The sequence below is a fragment of the Neovison vison genome, chromosome 12 (assembly GCF_020171115.1).
Source record: "Neovison vison isolate M4711 chromosome 12, ASM_NN_V1, whole genome shotgun sequence".
In the NCBI taxonomy this organism is placed as follows: domain Eukaryota; kingdom Metazoa; phylum Chordata; class Mammalia; order Carnivora; family Mustelidae; genus Neogale; species Neogale vison.
This window is the reverse complement of record NC_058102.1, coordinates 33,440,774-33,458,762: the sequence shown is the minus strand read 5'-3', so window position 1 is coordinate 33,458,762 and position 17,989 is coordinate 33,440,774. Positions and strand designations below refer to the sequence as shown.

At 33.9% G+C, this 17,989-nt stretch overlaps 1 protein-coding gene across 1 annotated transcript; it reads left to right on the top strand.

Moving 5' to 3' along the window:
• Positions 1-5,013: 5,013 nt before the first annotated feature.
• Positions 5,014-17,166, top strand: NTS (neurotensin). Its single transcript, XM_044227519.1, has 4 exons — positions 5,014-5,284; positions 7,574-7,635; positions 13,955-14,179; positions 16,823-17,166. The coding sequence occupies exons 1-4, from the start codon at positions 5,212-5,214 to the stop codon at positions 16,973-16,975; spliced, it is 513 nt and encodes a 170-aa protein (XP_044083454.1). The 5' UTR covers positions 5,014-5,211; the 3' UTR covers positions 16,976-17,166.
• The last annotated feature ends 823 nt before the right edge of the window (positions 17,167-17,989 follow it).

Genomic DNA, 17,989 nt, shown 5'->3' with positions numbered 1-17,989 from the left:
TGAGCAATGTAGTGAATGATGTTTCCGATAATGGAAATGGAGAACACTAGAAGAGAAGGTCATTTTTAGAACGGTGTTTGGAGGAGTCGAAAGTTTTGTTTTGGAGAGTAAGTTTGCCTAATGATCCTCCAAGTAGAGTTGCTGAGGATGGGACTAGGTATATGATTTGAGTAATCGGAAATGCAATTTGGGAAGGTGTTAGGAAATCAATGGTGTTCAAAGTCATGAGACTTATCAGGAACCCCAAGGAAAGAATCTAAATTGAAAGCAAACAAACAAACAAACAAAAAATAAGACCAAGGAATAGTGATAACATAAATCATTATGTTCCAAATTCAACATTGAATATCTTCTTAAGATAAAAAAGAGAAAGTGTTTCACTAAATATGTTCCTAGCAAACAGTAGCTCAGGTGCATCTGTTCTGTTTTGAGTGTCACAGGTGCTACAGAAATTTTCTTAGACTTTGTAACATTAAAAAAAAAAAAAAGAGAGAGAGATAAAATTTTTCTTTCAAGAAAAATGCATCCTATTTTTTACTCAAGGTAATTAAATCTGATTTGTAAAAGTAAGAAAAACAAAAGAAGAAAGGTGTTAGAAACATTTTTTCTGTAATGCTTTCATGTTGGTCTTACTCTGAAAGGAAACTTACAAGGACAACTACGTGAGCATTACTCATAGTGGGTAATGGTTTTGCGAGTATATCAACATTTTGATATGAGAAACAAGATTTGATATGAGGTATGAGAAACAAGACTATATGATATAAGAAACAAGATTATAAGGGAGATCAATGATAACCACCAGGTGCAGACTCCTTAGTTAAATACAGAAGCTCATTAATGCGTGGATTCCAGGCAAAGCTTGTGTTATGTTTGGAGTTAAAGTTGCAAGATATGCTTTGACTATAAAAGTCCATCATCAATTTTTACAGGTTAATTACCTCTAAAGATGCAAGGGCAGAGATAGGAAGAGTCGGAGGGAAATGAGCTGGGAATTTACAGAGATTATGGTCAAGGCATGGTTACACACAGATCAAGAAATTGGGCATTTGGTTTGCATTTACCTAAGTCTTCAAGGTCTGGGTTATATGCATTTCATGTGTATGGTGGTATATGTGGGTGTGGGTGTGCATGCACAGAGCTATCCGTATGTCTAGAAAATGGACTTTAATTGGATGGAAAAATCAATTGAGTTTACAAAGAGATTGACATCTTTGTTTGCCTAGATGAATCAGAGTTACAGTTCCAAACCAGAGACTCATTTAGAGGAATGGAGTAAACCCACAGCTTATCCTAAGCACTCAGCTGCTGAATGCACATGATCCCAGGATGCTCTTCATAAATAATTTTCCCGGTCAGGGAGGAAAAGAATGACTAGAGCAAACGCTGAGAAAACTGACTTAGTTAAAGCCTCACATCAAGTATCAAGACCAGTTGTCTTTACGAGGAAGGAGTCCTAAATGATTGAAACTAAAGTAGAGAAGTGACTGAAAGGAAGGTTACAGATGGAAGCATGAAAAATATGTGAGGAATTTGAAATAATTTGTATTTCAGCTCAATTTAGTAGATACGTATTGAATCCTAATAGATTGTAAACCTTGCAAGAACACAATGATGAGCAAGAGTCCTTTCCTTCTAGAAGTTCACAGTTGTAGAGGAGGAAAAAATAATTTTCCTTTTACACTTCTAGATTCTTGGCTGAGAAACCCCGTAATAAAAGATTAACAGGAGAAAAGCAAACAGAAGTTTAATAACATGCATACCACCTGTATACATGGAGATATCCAGGTATCCATGGGGAGATAACTTCCCCAAATGGCCCAACCCTCCACCTTAAATGCCCTCACCGGCTACAGACAAGAGAAGATACTGAGGTGGGTGAGGGAGTGAGGGATGGGAGACTACCAAGAAAAGTACCATAGACAAGGGTAAGGTTGCTGTGCAGATTTAAGTCCTTCTCGGCTGATAAGAATTTCCAGAGATTTGGCCATTCCTCCTCTTCCTGGTACAGGGAAGACAACACCCTTGCAAATTGGGGCCTTCCTTATTAACGTAAATATTTTTTACAAAAAGGTAACTCCTACATGGTTTTCAGAGCTCCTATGTCTACTGTTTCTTAAAAATAATCATTTCAAGAGAATCAACATGCCAAAGAGGCACATTTTGGGGTGGCAAATGCTGCTCTCCTTCACAGTTTGCCACAGACAGATGAGCATTTAGCGGAAACTGGGATAAGTAGAAGTAGATGAAACGACTTCAAACTTGGAAAGATTTATTTTACGTTTTTTAAAAAAAAATGAAAGATGGTATCAGAAATGAGAGACATGGAGGCCCATGGGAAGATGAAGGGCAGATTCCAGACGGTAGAGACCTCACAGGTGAAGTTTCAGGTTTTAAGGTACTAAAAGCTTGGAGAGCCCGGGAAGCTGTTAATGGGGATGATAGAACTTCCAAAGGGACAGGAAGAAATCATCTGGAACGGAAGAACTCGGAAAGTTGTTCCTGAGCTTTCCCATCTCCAAACTAAATACGCCCACAGACCACTCTTTCCAAATGCGAAGCTTACACGCATTTCTGTTGCTTATTTCAAGTAATTACCTACTAACAAGCTGACTTATTTCACAGTAGAAGTGCTGAAATCTATGTAGGCAGGGATAATAAACCTATTTCAATGGATAAATAAATGAACTTTTTTGGAGCTAGCCACTCCATAGTGACCTCAGCCTGGAAGATTATCCACGTGAAGATTATCCAAGTGTGATAGTCAAACTCTGTATTACTTATTTTATGGATTAAATAAATACTAGGAGAATTTTAGGCAAAGCCTTTAAAGTAAAAATAGTTTACCCATCTCCATAGGAAAACACCTGAAATCCTGCTCTAAAGGCATCATTTGGGTACTTCATAGAATCCTTTTTAAAGGCAAATATCACACACAGTTTACCCTCTTGAAACAAGTCATTTAATTGGCTTTTCTATCACTTGAAGTCACCGGAGCTAAAAAAAGGAAAGGGGTAACAGATTTTTTAAAATACCAGTAAAGGTCAGATAAAGTTTATCTATATCATAATTTTACCACAAAAAGTTACACATCTTTTTTTTTCCCCCTAGAGGAAAAATAGTTTTGGATCATTTGACATTAGTTAACACATTTTCCCCCAACTCTTCCAGATTTATCATATATTTAAAACAATTCTCACATTTACAGCTAATATTCAAGTGATATTTTATCAACATTTCCTTGAGTTTTATTTATTAATCACTTGAGGAGAATAGGAATCACACTTCCTCTTTACCAGTAGGCTGCTATCACACATTTTTAAAGATTATTCTTCGTATTTGCAATCCAAAAGCAGATAAAGCAGCTAATTTAAATATCGCACAAAGAATATAAAGCTCCTCTATTTTTTCCATTAAAGGGGCTTTAAAAGGATTCTATCACAAAGACAGTAAGAAGAAAATAAATAAAATCCTTAGAATTCTAATTAAGTGAAAATAAAAATCCTTTTAAACCTCTGTTGCGCCCTCTTGTGGTAGGAAAGCAAATGTTTAGCGGTCTATGTTCAATACTTCTTTGCCAATTAATGACCCTTCGTACAAAACTTTCTTCAAATGAGTCATGTTCAATATTGCACTGTACATTAAGTTTGTAAAAGTAACGAAAAGTAAGAAAATTAAAAGTAAGAAAAGTATCATTCGTTGTTAGATTTCTGAACAACAAATTATAAAAATGATCCCTTGCTGTTTTAAATAATTACTAAATGTTTGGAATTAAAACGTTTTCCTAGTTTAAGGTAGAATAGAGAAGTCAATATCTTACAATATACCATAAAATATAAATCAACTCTCATTAGAAAATAATCCATATTTTTCTCTATTGTTATTACATGACTGGTATATTTAAAAAGTGAACAATTCTCAGACATTTTTACCTTCAAATATTCACATTCCTAGCAGCATCCCCTTTTCAGATCACTCCATGTATCCTGAAATACTTAATACAAGAAGAAAGCTTCACTCCAAAAGACATTTTGAGCCATTTTTTTTTCCCTGAGACTTCAGAGATGAAATGAGTGTCATTGTAATTTGTAAAATATGATGTGAAGACACGGTCTTAGAAATCTGACTTTGGTGGATACTGATTGTTTAAGATTGTTTCCATTCCAAAAGCACAATTTCATTTTTATGACTCTAACAGGAGAAAAAAAATTGATGCAATTGTGAAAACCAGTGAGAAGGGGATTATAAAAAGAATAGGATATAGCATCAATGAATCCATAAAGAGTAGAGCAAGGCAGAGACAAAAGAGTAAAGTGTCAGAAAACACCAATGATATAATAGCGTATTTCCACATAAATAGTTTATAGTTGGATTTTGTAAACATGACATTGTTTTTGTAAGACATTTAACCAAAAGTCAGCAATCATAAATTCAGTCATTCTCCCAGTTATTTGAAATAAAAACTTTTCAATTTGTTAGAGCTACTAGTCTTTTTAATTTTTTTCCTTTTTTTTCTTCCCTTTTTTTTTTTGCTTAATCCCTATTCCTTAACTGATTCTCTGATTATTTTTCACTTTCTTCTTTCTTCTAGCATTCATTCTCTAAAACCTGTATTTGTCCCTAAGCCACAAAACATTTGCTCACAAGTGTGGGCTATCAGAAAAGAACCCCAACTCTTTAAGACTCCCAAAGCTTAAGAATCATTGATTTCATGCATTCATCTTGGAGACTGCTTATATTAGAAATAATAGATTTCATGCTTCACAAAATCAAAATGACAACTTCTTGGAGTCAGAAATGAGAGGCAATGGAGAAAGAGAGGCACTGTAATTTTTACTTCCAGTATGTTCTATATGGAATTGCTTTTGAATGGTTTCTGTGCGTCAGAAATCCAGAGCAACTGTGGCAATTAGGGTAGATGTCACACTTTCATTTGAAGTTCGGAAGTGGGGGAGGAGAATGGGGTACAAAGGAAAGGGGGAGGAGGAAGTGGAGAGAGGAGAGAGATAGAGATGAAGGAGGGCACATCCTAAGAGATAATCCCTGTGCTATCATGACATCATCCTTCTGTGTGTATATATAGGGAATGGCCAAAGCATCTCTCATAGTTCTCTTTCCAAATCAGCTGAAGGCAAGAGGAAGCACTAGTGAAAGCCTCTTTCAGCGTGTCTGTGACGTTTATGGACTTGGCTTGCTAGAAGGCTCAAGGAGATGATGGCAGGAATGAAAATCCAGCTGATATGCATGCTACTTCTGGCTTTCAGCTCCTGGAGTCTGTGCTCAGGTAAGCTCAGCTGCATTTCACAATTCCCTGAGGTGATTTCTTTCTCTTTTTTGGCACTGTGTTGCTACTTATGTTAATACATCCAGGGAGAAGAGTTTTTCCTTTATTCTGGATTTGCTTTTTAGTGATAGGAACTGAATATATTCTTTCTCTGTCTTTATGATTACAAGAACTGAAAGATTTTATTTCTCTTTTTAAATCTGCAAAGGTAATAAAAGAGATTTCAGTGAAACACTCCATACCGTCCACTTGGAATATAACCACCAGAGTAGAAAAAAAAAATGTGTAGAACTTAAATTAGGCTGGTCAAAATCTGATGAGGAGTACAGATGCACCACCTGTCAAAGGGAGAACCCATAGTTAAAACTCATTCCATTCAAAATGCTTTTTCTCATCTTCAGTCATTCTCTTAGGAAACAGGGGCTTCTTCCTCCTCCAGATTATTTTAACTGTGTAGCTATGTCAAGATACAAATAAAGTGAAAACTGATGTTTAATGAGTAAATGAATGAACCATTATTTATAGAAAATGATTTCTAAAAAATATAAAAATATTCCAAGTACTGTTAGACAATGCATTTTGTATATTCTTTCCATGTGAACAAATAAGTATACTATTAATTTAATTTTTTTTGCATGCTGCTTAAGTTCATACAAAATATTACTAGAAAATTGGTAAATTTATGGAATAAAATTATGGAATAAAAATAATGGAAGTTATTTACCTATGGAGTGTTTTGCATGTGATAATTAAGAAGCCATGTATTGTTATATATCTACCAATAACTTACCTTGAAAATAAGACTTAAATTTATTAGAGTAACATGTAATGTTATAATATTGCAATATCACATCAAAGAGAAAAAATACATAGGGAATAAATGCAGCAAAAATCATTTAGCCTGTTGCATACTTTTATATTTTATTAATATGACATTGAAATATTTAATTCAAACTCCTGCTATTATTTTATTCAAATTATGAAATTAAATCTAGCAGAAGATATAAATGTTACTTAACAAAATTTTTTATTTATTTTGATCATGAGAGAAAGATCTTGAGCTTCTAACTTTGCAATAATTTTTAATGCTATAAATACCAAATTTTCTACAATTATGATTTTATCTATTACATGAGGTTAAAGGTATATTTAGAGTGTGGAGGTATATATATATATAATATAAAGGTATATTTAGAGAGTGGAGAAAAAATGGATTGTTGATTAAACACTGTGTTTATTAACTCTTTGAGCTTCTTGATGTGATAAGCCAAAATTTGTAGGGATTTTGACATACATTTTTCATAAATGGCTAAAGGAATTTATTATTCCCTTGAGAAACAGACTGGCCTTAAACAAATAGGAAAAAAGATCTCTGGTGTAACTTAGGAGCTGGTTACAATTTAACAAGCAATTTCTTTAAGTGAGACACTTCTTTTCAACAAGAGTATGTGCTGAAGAAGATAGCCATTTTAACATCTGCTTTGTTTTATGACAGATCAGTGAGTATGAATTAGGTCATGTAATTATGATATTCTGTAACTTTATTTCTATTACTTACAGTATTTTATAAATTTTTCTTCTCTGCAACATATTGACTAGGGGAAACTGGAAAGGCTACCCTAATAAAAGTCAGAAGTCCATTTTCAACACAGTTACACATGTATTGATGGACAAATTAACCAGTTTGCTTAATAGCCTGTAATAAAATAGCTAAGTACACGTAATTCTAAATTCTTATTTAAAGTAGAAAAACAAATCTTTCAAAACGTGTTTGGTAAAATAGCATCTCAAGTTGACTAAATCTTGGTGTCTCTTATTCCAAAATCATCAGTAAACAATTCACTTTGCTTTTGTCTTATAAAAGCATCTTGTACACATCTTTCCATTATGTTCTTTTTAAAATATCAATATACATATATTTTATATATGTAAACTCTTGCTGGTAAAAATTAACCAGCATTTTTAATGAAATCTCAATCATATGATAGAATCAGTTTTTTTTTTAATACTGAGATTTAGAGATTAAGTAACTCCAATACATCAATAGCTCTTTTGGCATATAATCATGTGTTTATTTTCCCAAGAGTGTTTTTATTATTTTAACTGCCTGTTAGCCCAAAACTAAATGATAAGCATTTTTTCTGAATATTATTTTATGGATAATAAATGCATAGAAAAACAATAAGCCTCTAAGACTAATTTTTTGAGGTTAATCTAAAATCTGTAGGTTATAGTATAATTATTTGATATATGATTATATAGTAAACATATGGTTTTGATTTTACTCAGATTCAGAAGAGGAAATGAAAGCATTAGAAGCAGATTTATTGACCAATATGCATACATCAAAGGTAACTTTTTCTTTTCTTTAAGCATTGATTGAAGAACATATAAGCTCTCATTATAAACATGGTGTCTTTTCCTATAGTTAATAACTTCCCATCAAGACTGAAAAGTTCATCAAGAGGCATTTCCTTTCTCGGGAAACTTTTCCTTAGTTCAAAGGAGTTAAGGGTGTTGATGTGAAAGGGAAAGAAATCGTAGTGACTATCAATCAGCTTATTGCGACTTTAATTAGGTAGTCACATATTATTTATGTGGAGATGAAAATGTATTTAAAGGAATCCTGTTTCCATTCCTATCACATTGTGTATGGCAAAAGGTATGCCTCAAGTTAAATGCATCCAGGGAAACGAAATAGACATTTTGGTTATATCGGGAAGAGTAAAATGGAGTTCCAAATTAAAAATGATAGTTCGTGACAATTCATGAAATAAATGTGGTAGAAACTAAAGAGCAGTAGACTGCAAACAGAAGCTTGGAGATCTAATTCTCCAACTGTGACTTCTTAAGCAAGGGGCTTAGTTAACATTGCTTGTCTTCATTGCCTCATTTGTAAATGCTGGGATTGGGGCTAGTTTACATTCTCCCTATAACAGAAGTATCATCTACACCTGCTTGTGGTTTTCAAGGAACCAAGTGAAATTGTGTATACCGTACCTGTTACTCCTCTCTTGGTGTCTTGAAAACAAGATTCCTGGATCCCAACCTGTACCTAGGAATAAAATACAATTTGAATATACCTGTTTACCATGCTACCACACAGTATTGATTTACCTGGGTTGAGTCGATCACAGGAATAGAAAAAAGAGTTCCCTACTAAAAGATGTTTCTCAAAGAAAAATAAGTTTTAACTTGAGGCAGACCCCAGGTACAATCACTATTATAAACACTGGGATATCCATGCAGAGAATTCAACAGATATTGTAGTAAGAAAGTAAGTGCTCAAAGCTCCTGTCTAGTTTTTGAAGCAATACTCCAACTAGGGTCCTGCCACCTTGTGTTTCTCTTCCTTAATTGGATGAGCATGTTCTAGGTACAATAATCCCTATTATATTTGTAGAATTATGTTTGATAGTGGGTTTGAAGGGGAAACACCCATTTCTTGTCTGTATTTGGCAGTATAAGACATTATTATCTGAAAGCTAGCAAAGATATGTCTTCTACTATGATCCTTAAAAGACACGTGGGGACAATTTGAGTGCATGTATTTTTACCATCGCTCAGATGGTAAAAATAGTTGAATGGTTTGAAACCAAACTCTTTCATTATTTGGTAGGCTTCATATCAAGAAAGATCAAATTTAGTTTAGCCATTAAATATCAATAACCAAATAATAACCTTAAGATAACGTATCCCTTGTTTAATACTCAGTCTGAATAGCAACCATTACAATTACCTCAACTCAAAAATAGGAAGACAAAGTCAGTAGTCTGTATAGAAATGGGCAGATTGGAATGCCTTAGTTTCTCAGTAGAGATTTTACCTCTATAATTCTAAGTTTACATTGACACATAAAAGTCCTAAATAATCTCCAAAATGTAGTATAATTTAGGGAGTGCTAGCTACTGTGTAAAAGTGTGGCTGTAGAGTTGTGATTCCTTCCTTAGAATTACAGGGAAAACAATTGCAGTTTACGGAGTGACTTAGTTTTTCTCTTAAAAGAAATACTTAAAAATATTGGCACAATAAATTTTTTCCCTTTATTTAGTCTTGGAATATGTCTATAAAACATATCATGGGGAAAAAAAAGTTGAGGGGCACCTGGGGGGTTCAGTGGGTTAAGCCTCTGCCTTCGGCTCAGGTCATGATCCCAGGGTCCTGGGATCGAGCCCCGAGTCGAGCTCTCTGCTCAGCAGGGAGCCTGCTTCCCTTCCTCTCTCTCTACCTACTTGTGATCTCTGTCTGTCAAATAAATAAATAAAATATTTAAAAAGAAAAAAAAAAAGTTGAATCCCATTGACTCCTTTGATTTGAGAAAAGTAAAATACAGTCTGTAATGAGAAAGCACCCAGAAGCATAAATATTTCAGTTTGCTGCTAGGATGGGAACAAAAAGCTCAACTCATTCCCTATTTTTTTTTTTAACACAAAACTACTATCATTTGTTTCTCTTTGACTCTATTGAATTTTAGTCTGAGTAGAGTTCTATGCAAATGAAAATTCCAAACATGATAATTTTAACTAAATTACTACAATTAAATATTTAAGAGAATAGTATTTGATACTGATACGATTCCATTATTAAAAACTTCTGAGAGCTGGGGTTTCTTCTTTCCATTTTAAAGGGAAAATATGTGAGCAATTTCAGTTTTAAAGTAGAGCTATTTAGACATTGAAATTCTAATGGGAAAACTTAAGCAACAGAAGATCAAGAGAGAGTTTATAGCTGGAAAACTGGAAGATATTTTTTTTCTCACAATACAATTGCCTTTATTACCAGTGCTAGTGCTTTCATACTGTTCTATTAAGAAAGAGAACCTGGTATAGTATCTTTTCTTCAGGATCTAAAAAAGCTGCTACAATATTGTAATTTTCTATGGTCAAACTCAATGCCTAGTATACAGTAACAGTTTTTTGTTTTTGTTTTTGTTTTTAAAGGGAGAGAGAATTTTTTTTAAAGATTTTATTTATTTATTTGACAGACAGAGATCACAAGTAGGCAGAGAGGCAGGCAGAGAGAGAGGGGAGAAGCAGACTCCCAGATGAGCAGAGATCCCGATGTGGGGCTTGATCCCAGGACCCTGGGATCATGACCTGAGCTGAGGGCAGAGGCTTTAAGCCACTGAGCCACCCAGGCACCCCTGGTAACAGTTTAATACATATTTTTGAACTAACAATGAGAATCTAGGATTCATTACCAACCCTCACATTTTGTATTCAACTATGACACTTCAGAGTTCCACCACAGATGACTTAAATTATTTTCAATTCAATGAAATCTTTGAATTCACAATTTGCCGGTCTCATCTGTGTTCAGTGATTATGGGGAGTGAGTATTTGTTATACAGATTGGCTCCCATTTAATTAAGGTAACAAAAGTTTGACTAGAATCTTATTTAGTATTAAAAAGTTAAATCAAGTAATGGTAAGTAAGAACCACAAATACTCTTGTTTTCCTTATCTTGAAAAACAAGGGGAGATAATATTCTAAATCTCTTATCTATAGGCTCAGGTCTATTATAAACATTTGTATAAAATAATTTGATAATAAAGAATGTTTATTGTTAAAGAAAAATTATTCATGATCTAGCTAAAGGTAGGAAGTAAGGCTTTAGTCAAGAGGACTACTGAAATGGGGGTTTTACAGAGATCGGTTCCACTCCAAACACAGCTAGGGCAAGTGTGCATTTATAGCGAGGTGTAGTGGGCCTCCGTGGATGGAATAAGAGGAAACTTATTCCTCTTAAGGCTGGAAGGATTCTTGCTAGAAGATATGACAGGATTCTGATATTAAGGATAGAAATTTGATAAAGTATCTGATATTTGATCAAATATCTAGGATGACCAGATACCAAATATCTGGGATATCAGATACAAGGACAAGAGCCACATACCTGTGGTGAATTGACTCAGCATGATTCTTGCTAAAACTGGATTTAGGAGACCAAAGACAGAGCCCAAGGCTGGGACCTAGTCAAGAAAGAGGGTTCGGAGGAGCCTGATTCAAAGAAAGAGAGTCTTTGCCATTTTTCTGAATGAAATAGTTAAAACATTATACAAAATGTTTTCAAATACAAGATATCTACTTAGACATCCTCTAGTCAGTAGTGCTTTCTTTGCTGTGTTTTCTATGAGAGAGACTCATGGGATCTTAAATAATCCTATTACTGAGTGACGTTGTGACTACTTTAACTGGTAGAAGGAAACAAGATGATTAATTCAGTTTCCTCATCCAAAAGAGTAAACAGATAACACTAGTCCAGACAAATACTTTATGAATAAAACGTTCTGTGGTCAAATTAGTTTGGGAAACATTTGATACTTTTACTAGCACCATTAAAAAGTTACAGTGGGGGCCCTGGCTGGCTCAGTTCACTGGGCATGTGACTCTTGATCTCGGGGTTGTGAGTTTGAGCCCCACATGGGGTGTAGAGATTACTTAAAAATAATAAAATATTTTAAAATACATAAATAAAATTAAAAGTTACAATGAGTATTTGCTAGTTAAAAGCTCTGAGGATACCTAAGTTCAAGAAATCTTTAAATTTCCTTTAAATTCAAGTTTTCCAATTAACTTGACAGTGGAACTCTTTGAAAAACAGTGATTGCAGAACTAGCGTTCTAAGGAGTACACGTGAGAAAACACTCAATTAGATAATCAGTAAAGAGCTTTCTAAATGTAAAAATATGGTATTCCATCAATTAGCATGATATAAATCGTTGCTGCCAGACAATGGAGTATGTCATCTCAGTTTCTCACAGCAAAGTTTAAGCAATGGCTGGATAACTGTATTCATGGGGGTATATCTGAAAGGATTTCCAAACTGTTTAAAACCATCATATATTATAGTATTACATATCATAATAATGTCTTCAAGTGAATACCTTTGTACTCAAATGTCTGCATGTTCTTCAGATAAAATCTTAATCAAAGGGTGTGCACACTGAATTTTAATGCAAAACACCCTTTAAATTTGTAACAAATCTACACCCAGATCAACAAATATTTAGAAGAGGAAGTGTCTGTCTCCCCATGTTCCTATAACTACACCAAATGAATGTACCTACTCTTTTGAAAGTCTTCTGGCCAGGTTGAACATCTTTCCACATATTTCCCTTTTAAGGAGTGATTCTATGACTCGTTTACTCATTTTACTTACCTAAGGTTTAAATTTTTTTAGTGTTTTTTTGTTTTGTTTTGTTTTTTCTTTTGTTTTTTGGTAGGTGGATTCGACAGTTTCTTCTTGAAGAACTCTACCTGTGTTAAGGATATTAACATTCTGGGGCAGCTTTTACAATATAGCTTGCTTCTGATGTTAGTTCAGGCTATTAATTTTCCAGAGATGTTCTATACATTTATGTATTGAATGTTATCCTTTTCACTGTGGATTTCAGTTTGGATATTTGCTTAATAATACCTTTTTAGGTTTATAAAACAAATTCTATGTATTTAGATACTATTTTATTTTTACTCATATTTAACCCATCTGGTTACTGTTAAACCACAATATGTCAAGAAAGTTAGAGCTAGACCAAGTCCAGGTTTCCTGATAGCCATCTGTCCCAAGGATTTCAAATGCAAACTTTGCTTATCTGCTACACATTCATTTATACTTGCACCAGTTTTAGGATATTATTTCCTGTTGGGTTTAATATTTACTCTTGCTCTATTAATTCACTCCTTTGGTAACTGAGCTTTTAAAATACATTTCAATATCTGATAGAGTAAATTTCTCCTTGTTACATTTTTATTTTGCTAACTCTTCTTGGTTATTCTCACACATTCATACTTCCAAATTAACATTATAATTATTTTGCCAAATCCCCACCTCCAAATTCCAGTCTCCCCATGTTTTCCAAATTGGAACTTTGATTTGCAATTGCATTATAGGTAGGGCTTAATGTAGAGAGAATTGACATGTGATATTACTGTTTTTGAATCCTCCCATCATGGTTGTGTGGTGTTTCATGTCTGTGTGCGTGTGTGTGTATGTGTGTGTGTGTGTGTGAATGTCTTTAGGAAAAATGTATGCTTTCCTTCATCTATGACTTTTGAAATTTTTGTTAATTTTTATTATCTTGCATTTCGATGCTCCTAAGTCCTTATGTTTCCTCATTGATTATTATTGGCACATAGGAACGTTGTTGATGGTAATAGTGGTTTCAGACAAGATCTTATTAAAAAATGGTAATTCTAGGAAATATTATAATTTGCAAATAAATGATCAGCCGTGATGCTGACTATGAGAACTATGTGTGGAATGGGTTGGTGCTCTCACACTACTGTAATTGTCCAAATCTATTAGTATCATTGTAGTCTACACTCCATTAGACACTAAACTGAAGTGAACTAAAGAGAATGTGATGTATACATATATTTACATATTTATACTATTCTTTTTCATTTGTTTTGCTCATGTATTTGTGCTTATGTGCACTTGTGTAACTGCATCACATTTTTAAAATTAGAATATATGAGGAATTGGTACTAATCAATTTAGTGATATAAAATTACTAAATAAATAACAGTGTAATTTTTCAGCTAGAGTAACAGACCCTAAAATGTTAATGGCTTAGCACAATGGAAATTTATTTCTTACTCATATAATACAAGTTTTAAATACCTATATTTATAAATTTTAAGTACCTATTTTTTTCTATACTTCAGATCAGTAAAGCGAGCGTTTCTTCTTGGAAAATGACCCTGCTAAATGTTTGCAGTTTTGTAAATAACCTGAACAGCCAAGCCGAGGAAACAGGAGAGTTTCGTGAAGAGGAGCTTATTACAAGAAGGAAATTTCCTGCTGCCTTAGATGGTTTTAGCTTGGAAGCAATGCTGACAATATACCAGCTCCAAAAAATCTGCCACAGCAGGGCTTTTCAACAATGGGAGGTAACACAAAAACAAAATATGAATATAATTATCGTTACACTAGTTACCTTTCATTTGTAATGATTTTTTTCCCCTGATCATTATCATAACAGGAAGACTTACAAATATTAAAGAAGAATAAACCATGTGTTGAGGTTAACATTCCTTCAGATCTTCAAAGTCTCCTTCAAATATTGGGAGTTAGCAAAATATTTTTTCTTCGATCTTAAAAGGGGGGTGTCTATCTTAAGGCAGATTTGATCCACATGGTTTTATTGTGTTTAAATTGGTGGCATACTCAGGCAATTTTTGGTAGTGGCATGCCTACAAAATTTAAGGACTGAAAATATTTTCTTAGAAGCACCAAGTCATATATGTTTATAAACAAGCACAAGAACCAAAAGGTTCCATTTCTATTTGAATATATTAGGCAAATAAAACTAGAATGTATATCATATGTGTATATGATATATATTCCTATTTCATTGAATAAATAGATTTCAGATCCGTAGCATCTAAACTAGGTCCACGACAACCAAGACATCCAAAATCCATTATACTGAACGAACTACACTGAAGTAGGATAAAATAGTTGTATTGAATACTATACTAGTGATTTACTGCCTTTGGTTTTGGAAAATTTGTTTGAAGGAGGAAAAGAAAAATGGAAATGCTTTAAAGAAAAAGAAAATTTTCCCAACAAGGGAACCGTTTCTTTCATATTAACCTCTGAGAGAAATTTGCTTAATGTTTTGTATTTTGGGTTTACACCAACCTTGGAAATCTGAGGGTACCTTCCCTGCTAATATAGAGATCTCTGTAAATGACTACCCCAAAGATAACCTGTGGAAAAGAAAAAATGTAAAACAGAATTTTTAGTGTTTATTCTAACTTATAAATAAAATGATGTTTTCTAGATGAAACACCAAAAAAGTTCATTTAATTTTACTTGGTGGACTACTCATCACTTAATTCAATTCCAGCTAAATAGTTTAGTCTTTAAAATATTCCTTAAATCAATAAAACATGAAAACTTCTTATTTTAAAGATTTTATTTTATTTATTTGAGAGAGAGAGACAGTGAGAGAGAGCACGAGCAAGGAGAAGGTCAGAGAGCGAAGCAGACTCCCCATGGAGCTGGGAGCCTGATGTGGGACTCCATCCCGGGACTCCAGGATCACGCCCTGAGCTGAAGGCAGTCGTCCAACCAACTGCGCCACCCAGGCGTCCCGAAAACTTCTTATTTTAACATAGGGAAATGTCAATTGTGTGCTATTTATCCAGGAATTAAAAGCAATAACAACAACTCAATTAACTATGATACATACAAATCAGGTGCACATAAGATTAGGACTTTAATTATATTTTTAAAGAATTTATTTATTTATTTGACAGAGAGGGAGACAGCCAGAGAGAGAACACAAGCAGGGGGAGGGGGCATGCAAGGTGGGGGAGGGGGGTGGCAGAGAGGGAGAAGCAAGCTTCCTCCAGAGCAAGGAGCCTGATGGTGGGCTTGATCCCAGGACCCTGGGATCATGACCGGAGCCCAAGGCAGATGCTTAGCGACTGAGCCACCCAGGCACCCCAGGACTTTTATATTTTAAATGTTGTTGAGTGATTTGAAATAAAATGATAATATCGCTCAGAACAGAATATGAATAATTATAGATTATGTTCGCAGAGAAACACAAGATTAAGGAACTAGAGTATCTGACAATACCTCTTTTACCTTCTCTGAAATTGAAGTTGTGGGTTGAAATAAAGTAGTTGGTGATACGATTCAGTTCACATGCACTATAATTAAAAACTTAGTCTCCTCTTACTATTTCTTATGGCCCTAAAGTTTAGAAGACAATCACAAATACAAATGCAATTCTTATATTGAGCAATTTGTTTAAAAGTTTCACATAAAATTAAGCGCAAAATTCTGGGATGAGGTCTTAAAACATTTTCTGCTAACCAAAAATTTTTATTCAGAACTATACCAGAAAAAAAAATGTTCAGAACTAATTTTATAATGTGGCATATTCAATGAGATATTAGGTAAGATTCTCATGGAGATGAACTCCCTTAAGTTATTAAATCTGAACTTGCTTCTAAGTATTAAGCACCACAATCTAAAGAAATCTTAACTATTGAAACAGAATGTTCACATGTGTTAATTTCTACACCTAAGTTAGGCAGAGCAGGTATTCCTCTCTCTTTGATTAAGAAATGGATCTTTGGAATGGTTTTCAAGTCAAGTCAGTAATTAACTAAAGAGAATACAAAATCCTGTTGCCTTTTGAGGCCAAACCTGGCTTACTAAATTCAAAACTCTGTATTTGTTGTGATTTATTATATATTTTCATAACATTCTGGTCTCTCATAAATGAAAGCCTGAAAAATACTCAAAGATCTACTCGGTGTGTTGCTTCAGTTGGAGGTATCAGTGTGTGGCCTTGAATAGAGAGTTGGAAAAAAAACTATCTCAGTTTTTTTCTCATTCTGTCTCGGTCAGTTGATAGTAGTCTGTCCCTGGACAAAACATTTAATTGCTTTAAAATTTGTATATCTCATCCACGTGTGTCTTACTGTTTGAACAGCAAAAGAGATAAAATGTGGAAAACTGTTCTGAAAGATGCTATTCATGTAAGTTTGATTCTTATCCTGCCTATCTTGCAGTTAATTCAGGAAGATGTTCTTGATGCTGGAAATGACAAAAACGAAAAGGAAGAAGTTATAAAGAGAAAAATCCCTTACATTCTGAAACGCCAGCTGTATGAGAATAAACCCAGAAGACCCTACATACTCAAAAGAGGTTCCTACTACTACTGAGAAGATAAATATTTCATTTACTTGTGATTGTGATTTATCATCCTGTAATTAAATATCAAATTATATTTGTGTGGTAATGTGACAGAACACAATTATTGTGTCTCTTCTACAGTTGTGGTTTATTGGATGTGATTTTTCTGCATTAATATAAATTGGACTAAATGTTTTAAAATAAATCTAGATCTTGAGCATGATAATGTGTTGTGTGTAATTGGAGTAGATATTAATTAAGTCACATATAGAATGTCTTGTGATTTTGCAGAGCACTTAATGGGTTATTTAAACAGCCAAAATGTTTGACATTTTAAACCAAATTATAAGAGATTACAATGGAGGCCTGTGGCAAAGCCTAGCATATATATATCATTGACTCAAAACAAAGTTATAGTACTTTTATCATTTGATTTTTTTTCATTGAGAGAACTATGTGTTCTTTTCCAAGACTCACATAAATCTCTCAGATGTGGGGAACGTAATACTGGTAAGATAGGTTCATCTTAAAAGAAGGATTAATAAACTGTTGTTAATTATGCCTATCTTAATGAATGATCTTCAGCTGAATTTGTCTTTCTATTAAATAAACTTCATGGCTAATAAAAAGCAACATGTTTCTCCACAAATTTACTTCCATTAGAAGAGTTACCATTTACTGACTTTTTTTTCTCACACTTTGATCCAGCAATGGTAGCTTTGTTTTTAATTTGATTGGGAAATTTATACAACTAATGTTTTTTCCAAGTAAAGGGACATTTCTGAGGCAGAAGAGATACTTGAAATAATGCCTCATAAATTTCCTTCAAGATCATATGTATGGTCTCATAAGCCCTCACAGTCTATACATTCCACCATTAGCTGTGACTTTTTAGATTGTCACTCTTAACAAGGGTTTAGGAAGACCTCTCCTCACAGGGATGCAACCTAGTTCATAGTCACATATGAGAGAAAATATCAGGTTTGAAGTTGTGGAATGAAGGAGCCTTCAGAACTCCAGGTACTTTTGATAAGATTGCCCTA

What these genes read in the sequence shown, in the direction of transcription:
- NTS (XM_044227519.1), top strand. Translation starts at nt 5,212, where the DNA reads ATGATGGCAGGAATGAAAATCCAGCTGATATGCATGCTACTTCTGGCT. An exon ending in CTCCTGGAGTCTGTGCTCAG is followed by an intron (nt 5,285 to 7,573) that starts GTAAGCTCAGCT and finishes GATTTTACTCAG; the next exon opens with ATTCAGAAGAGGAAATGAAA. An exon ending in GGGCTTTTCAACAATGGGAG is followed by an intron (nt 14,180 to 16,822) that starts GTAACACAAAAA and finishes CCTATCTTGCAG; the next exon opens with TTAATTCAGGAAGATGTTCT.